General features: G+C 39.3%; 1 protein-coding gene across 1 annotated transcript; it reads right to left on the bottom strand.

Annotated features, from left to right (window-relative positions):
* Positions 1 to 1,771: 1,771 nt before the first annotated feature.
* Positions 1,772 to 4,939, bottom strand: LOC120107097. The gene is made up of 2 exons (XM_039120255.1): positions 3,388 to 4,939; positions 1,772 to 1,803 (listed from the first exon to the last, which is right to left on the bottom strand). The coding sequence occupies exons 1-2, from the start codon at positions 4,937 to 4,939 to the stop codon at positions 1,772 to 1,774; spliced, it is 1,584 nt and encodes a 527-aa protein (XP_038976183.1).
* Positions 4,940 to 6,000: the final 1,061 nt, after the last annotated feature.

Genomic DNA, 6,000 nt, shown 5'->3' with positions numbered 1-6,000 from the left:
CACCTATGACAAAGAATTCTATGCATTGGTGAGAGCATTAGAGACGTGGCAACACTGCCTATGGTCAAAGGAGTTTGTTATTCACACCGATTATGAATCTTTGAAGCATTTGAAGAGCCAAGGTAAGCTTAATCGAAGGCATGCTCGTTGGGTTGAGTTTATTGAGATGTTCCCATATGTTGTCCAATACAAGCAAGGTAAAAATAATATTGTTGCTGATGCTTTATCAAGAAAGTATATTCTTCTATCTGGTCTTTCAACAAAGTTTTTGGGGTTTGAACATATCAAGGAGCTGTACCCACAAGATTCTGAGTTTTCAACAGTTTTTGAAGCTTGTGAAACAAAACCTTTTGAAAATTTTACAAGCAAGATGGGTACTTATTTCGGGAAAATAAGCTTTGCGTTCCGAAGTGTTCTTTACGTGAGCTTCTTGTCAGGAAGTCTCATGAGGGAGGATTAATGGGACATTTTGGTATTTTAAAACTCTGAAAATTTTGAAAGAACATTTCTTTTGGCCTCACATGAAAAGAGATGTTGACAGAATTTGCAACAGATGTGTCACTTGCAAAAAGGCCAAATCAAGAGTGAAACCACATGGATTATATAAAGCTTTACCTATTCCTAGTCACCCTTGGACTGATGTTTCTATGGATTTTGTTTTAGGTTTACCTAGAACTAGAAGGGGAAAAGATTCAATTTTTGTTGTTGTAGACCGATTTTCTAAAATGGCACATTTTATCCCTTATCATAAAACTGATGATGCCGTTCATTTTGTTGAATTGTTTTTTAGGGAAGTTGTTCGTCTTCATGGTCTTCCTAAGACAATTGTTAGTGATAGGGATGTTAAGTTCCTTAGTCATTTCTGGCGAATTTTGTGGGGTAAGTTGGGAACAACTTTGTTATTTTCTACTACTTGTCACCCTCAAACAGAGGTTGTGAACCGGACTTTAGGTACTTTGTTGCGTGCTATAATTAAAAAGAATTTGAGGACTTGGGAAGATTGCATTCCTTTTATTGAATTTGCTTATAATAGAACTGTGCATTCTTCTACTTCTTATTCCCCATTTGAAGTTGTTTATGGTTTTAACCCATTAACTCCATTGGATTTACTTCCTTTACCTGTTAACAAGATTACCAGTTTAGATGGGAAGAAGAAAGCTGAAAAGGTGAAGAAAATCCATGAAGAAGCACGCCAACATATCCTTAAACAAAATGAGCAAGCTACTGCCCATGCCAATAAAGGAAGAAAGGAAGTCATTTTTCAACTAGGAGACTTGGTTTGGGTACATTTTTGCAAAGAGAGATTCCCTAGCCAACGAAAATCAAAGCTCAATCCATGTGGGAATGGTCCTTATGAAGTACTGGAAAAGATCAATGACAATGCTTACAAGATTGATCTTAAAGGTGAGTTTGATATTAGTTCTACCTTTAATGTTTCTGATCTTTCTCCCTTTTATGCAGATCTTGATTCGAGGACGAATCCTTTTCAAGAAGGGGGGAATGATATGATCCAGCTCAAGGACTTTGACAAGGACAGAGAAGATGCTCAAGATGATGTGGAGATTCCAATTGGGCCAATCCCGAGCCAAGAAACTTGAAGAAGCTGTCCAAACTTTATTAACTCAAGCCCAAGGAGAAGGTTCTAGTCCACATGAAGATTTGGACTTGAAGATGGTTAATATGTGGCAAGTTCATTTCAGCAATATCCAGCCCAATTAATTATCTAAACATGAAAAAGAAGAGTCTAATCCTTTCAAATTCAGATTCCTCTTTATGGTGCATTTATCATTGGCTTTCGGAAGGCTGAAGAACAATTTTGAGGCTTGCAAATGAATGATGAACCTAGTCAAAATGGTTGGGAGTTTTGCTGCAACTTCCCAAGGTTAATTAATTGCTGCTAAGACTTTAAGTAGTATTCCTTTCATCTTCACCAACTTTCATTTAATGTTTTTCTAGTTGGTTCAATGCACCCAAGGCTTGTTTTGCCTATAAATACTTGGTGTTTTCACTTGTAATCAAGCAATTCCGAAATATAATCTTTTTGTGAGAATTTTCTCTCTATTGTTCTTGTGTAGAAACGGTAGTTTCAAGTACAACCACTTAAACCTCCAACCCTTGATAATATTGGTTTCTGACTCCCTATAGTCACGGGGTCAATATTCCTAATCCTTTGATAGTATTGGTTTCTTGCTCTTTATAGCAACGGGGTCTATATTCCTTTCCTTTTAATCTTTTTGGACGATCTGTGAATTGATTTCCGAACTATTGTTGTTGGGTCTCACGGCAGGTTCGTTGAGGTTTGCATGACGGTGCTCTCTAGAGATTTGGGCAACTTGGAGACCAAATCTGGGCCCTAGGATCACCTAGGGAAACGTGTGCAAGATGTAGGTGGAATACCCAAGAGCATGGGGCCGTGGGACGTGCTCCAAGGCGTGTATTGTTGAGAATACATGTTGGTTCATCATTAGGAGAAAAGCTGCTGCAACGAGACTGATTCAGCGTTGTGGGCTTATCTCGAAGCATGGACTGAATCCGGGAAATTGGGATGCATGGAAATGTGTGCCACTGATGGAGGAACGTGGCATAAGTCTCCAGAAGGCAAGGGACACGTTTTAACACGTTTTTATAACTGAAAACGTGTATGGTTAGAGGACGTGGCTGTAACGCTGTTTCCACGCGTTTTCACTTTGAGGGGCATTTTGGAAACTCTACAGAAGTCCGTTCAAAGTGGAAAAGGTGCCATCTGGAAGCATTTTTCGTCCTGAATCCAACGAATCTAGTTTCATGGTAATCGGAGTTCGTTTGAGGCATGAACTTGGCGGTTTTATCTGATTGCGCAGAATCCTGCGGGAATGGGGGTTTTCCTATCTTATCTAGAATTCATCCTTATCTTGTGCATGGGAAATTGAGTTCGTGAGGGACTTGTAACTGGAGGTTGCTCCTCTATAAGAGGACCCTCAAAGGGGAGGGATTGGTATCCGGGAGAGCTGGAGAGGCCAAGAGAGCTTATTGTAATCAGTTGAGTGGTTATTCAATAAAGTTCTCTTCCCCTACATTTCTTCTTCTCCTTTGTGGTGTTTTCTGGTGTTGTGTTTCACTGCATTATTGTTGTTAGGCGTGACCTAAGTCATAGAGACTAGGTACCCACGCCAGGAAGGCTGATCGGTTATCTTTGATAGACCGAGCCGCACGTTGTTGGGATTCGCTTTGTAATCCCTTCGATCGTGTCAGCACTCTCAACCTCTCTTTTGCTTGCAAATGCACTCATTCTCTTTTTCTTCTATTCTTTGGATTCTGATTTATTCTTTTATTTCTTCTGCTCACTCTCATTTTTCTTATCTTTCCTCTCTTTTTCTTGAATGCTCAATTGCTCCTCTCTCAACTTACACTCTCTTGTAATTCTGATTTGATCAGCATAGGCCTCAGTTGGTCGGAGAGGTGTTAAAACAATGGTGTGATTGTTCATAACAAGAGTGTATCTATTTTTGTACCCATCATGAATAACCCTTCTATCAAATTGCCACGGACGCCCAAGAAGTAGATGTCCAGCATGCATAGGTGCCACATCACAAAGAACTTCATCCTTGTATTTACCAATGGAAAATGAAATCAACACTTGCTTAGTCACCCTTATGTCTCCACAATCATTCAGCCACTGAAGCCTATATGGATTAGGGTGCTTTAATGTGGGCAAACTCAATTTTTCAACCAACAAGGTGCTAGCAACATTAGTACAACTTCCACTATCAATGATTAAGCTGCATACCTTGTCGTTTATATGGCATCTCGTATGAAATATATGCTCACGTTGCTCCTCATTAACACCCGCCTTAGGTTGCATGTTGAGAGCACGCCTAGTAACAAGCACATCTCCAACAACAGGTTCAGCAACTTCAACATCACTACAATCCTCCAATGGTGGCATGTCATCATCACTTGAGCTCACACTCTCTATGTCTCCATTATCCAGCAGTATCATAGCTCTTTTATTTGGACATTGAGAAGCAATATGTCCAACTCCTTGACACCTGAAATATTTGATATCACGAGATCTAGAGGGCGAATTAGTTTCCATTTTACCTTTAGGTGCAGCAATCGAATTTTTGGCCTTTGCATCTTCTCTTGGCTTTGACACAGATTTGTTGTTTTGCCAATTCGATCTCCATGAAGAACTAGTAGTAAATTTGGAAGTACTCTTAGCTTTCAATTGCCTTTCCACTAGAATAGCTTTGTGCAGCAAATCCTCCATCTCTATATAATGTTGCAATTCTACCACATCAGCTATCTCCTTCTTTAAACCTCCAATGAATCTAGCCATAGTTGCCTCTCGGTCTTCTTCAACATTGGCTCTAATCATGGCTATTTCCATCTCCTTATAGTAATCTTCCACACTCATGGAGCCTTGAGTTAGACTTTGCAATTTTCTGTGCAAATCTCTATAGTAGGGGCTGGGTACAAACCTTTTTCTCATGACAGCCTTCATCTCATCCCATGTACCAATAGGCCTTTCCCCATTTCTACGTCTACTAGTCACAATTTGATCCCACCAAATACTAGCATAATCATGGAACTCAACAATGGCTAGTTTAACCCTCTTCTCCTCGGAATAATTATGACATTCAAACACATGTTCAACCTTTCTCTCCCACTCTAAATATAATTCAGGATCATTTTTACCTTGGAATGCAGGGATTGTCATCTTAATACTTCCCAAATAACTATCTTTTTTTGATTCATCTCTTTGCCTCCTTCCATTACTTCTTCCATCCGAATGCTCCTCTTCTTCTCCTTCTTCAAACATCCGCCCCCTCAAAGATTTGAGTCTGCTTGGTGATTCCAAATCATTCATTCGTGCACCAAGCTTAGTAAGTTGATCAGCAATGGCTTTCATCCATAACTTCATATCAACATCTGGTTGTTCACTACCTTCACTACTCATCTTTGTATGCTGCAATCAAAAGATTAGTTTAAACAGAATAGGTCCTCACACACTCCTCTCTCTGGTGGACACTCTTTTATGGCTTTTTCTTGATGATGATCTCACCCTTTTGCCTTTTACCACTCAGCTTCACCTTATGAGCTCTTAAATGAGAACCTTTTGGATGTTTCTACGCAACAGAAAACAGTAAGGAGTCGATGATAACCTTAGGGAATAAGAACTCGCAAGGAACAATTTAATTGGAACTAACAAAGGGTTCAAGGAAGGTTTGAATTGAGAACAATTCAATGGAAGCGTTAAAGAACCAACAAGAAAATTAGAAGCAAAATTTGCCCCGAATTTTTTTTCTTCTTCTTCTTCTTCTTTCTTCCTTTCTTCTTTCTTTTCTTTCTTTCTTCTTTTTTTTTTTTTTTTTTTGAAATAGCAGAACAGAAAAGAACAAAGGAAGATGACACAAATCGATTAAAGGAAGATGTCACCAAGGATATAGAGATAAACAACAGCGGAACACTTTTTTTTTTTTGAATTAAACAAGATAAACACACAAAGGATAGATAACACCTGATTTCAGGAACCGGGCTCTGATACCAAATGATAAGAGCACACTTCGGACCGTCCTGAAAACAGGTAGAGAAAGAGGAACTTGACCCTAACCGCAACCTGCCAGTAGAACTAAAGTTATCAAAAGAAGCATGACCCTAACCGCGACCTGTCGGTAAAACCAACACTATCAAGTTCTAATCCAAGAACAAAGGTGAAGCTCTCACATAAGAGAAACTCTCAAATTTCATTCATGCGTCCTCCCCTCTCAAGTACAATCAGGTGCTATTTTAAGGCTGAGATGGCTTCAAAGAGAAGCAACTCCTAGGAAATTACATAGCACTACTTGTCATGCATTTTTTACCAAGGCTGCGTTTACCAAGGCTTGGAAAAATGCATGGTACACCTACTCCTAGAAAAGTAACCAGAACTTAGGAAAAAGATCCCAAAGTAATTATAGTGACTTTGGGAACTACAAGAAAGTCTGAATGTGACTTGGGGAATACAAAATATCATCTGAA

The sequence above is a fragment of the Phoenix dactylifera genome, unplaced genomic scaffold, assembly GCF_009389715.1.
Source record: "Phoenix dactylifera cultivar Barhee BC4 unplaced genomic scaffold, palm_55x_up_171113_PBpolish2nd_filt_p 000763F, whole genome shotgun sequence".
Lineage (NCBI taxonomy): Eukaryota > Viridiplantae > Streptophyta > Magnoliopsida > Arecales > Arecaceae > Phoenix > Phoenix dactylifera.
The sequence above is the reverse complement of the archived record's forward strand: the minus strand, read 5'-3'. Positions and strand labels throughout refer to the sequence as shown.

Excerpts from the sequence above, each read along its gene's own strand:
- LOC120107097 (XM_039120255.1), bottom strand. The coding sequence starts at position 4,939 with ATGAGTAGTGAAGGTAGTGAACAACCAGATGTTGATATGAAGTTATGG. Across the intron at positions 1,804-3,387 it reads AATCAGAATTACAAGAGAGT|CCTTCCGAAAGCCAATGATA; the intron begins GTAAGTTGAGAG and ends ATTGTTCTTCAG.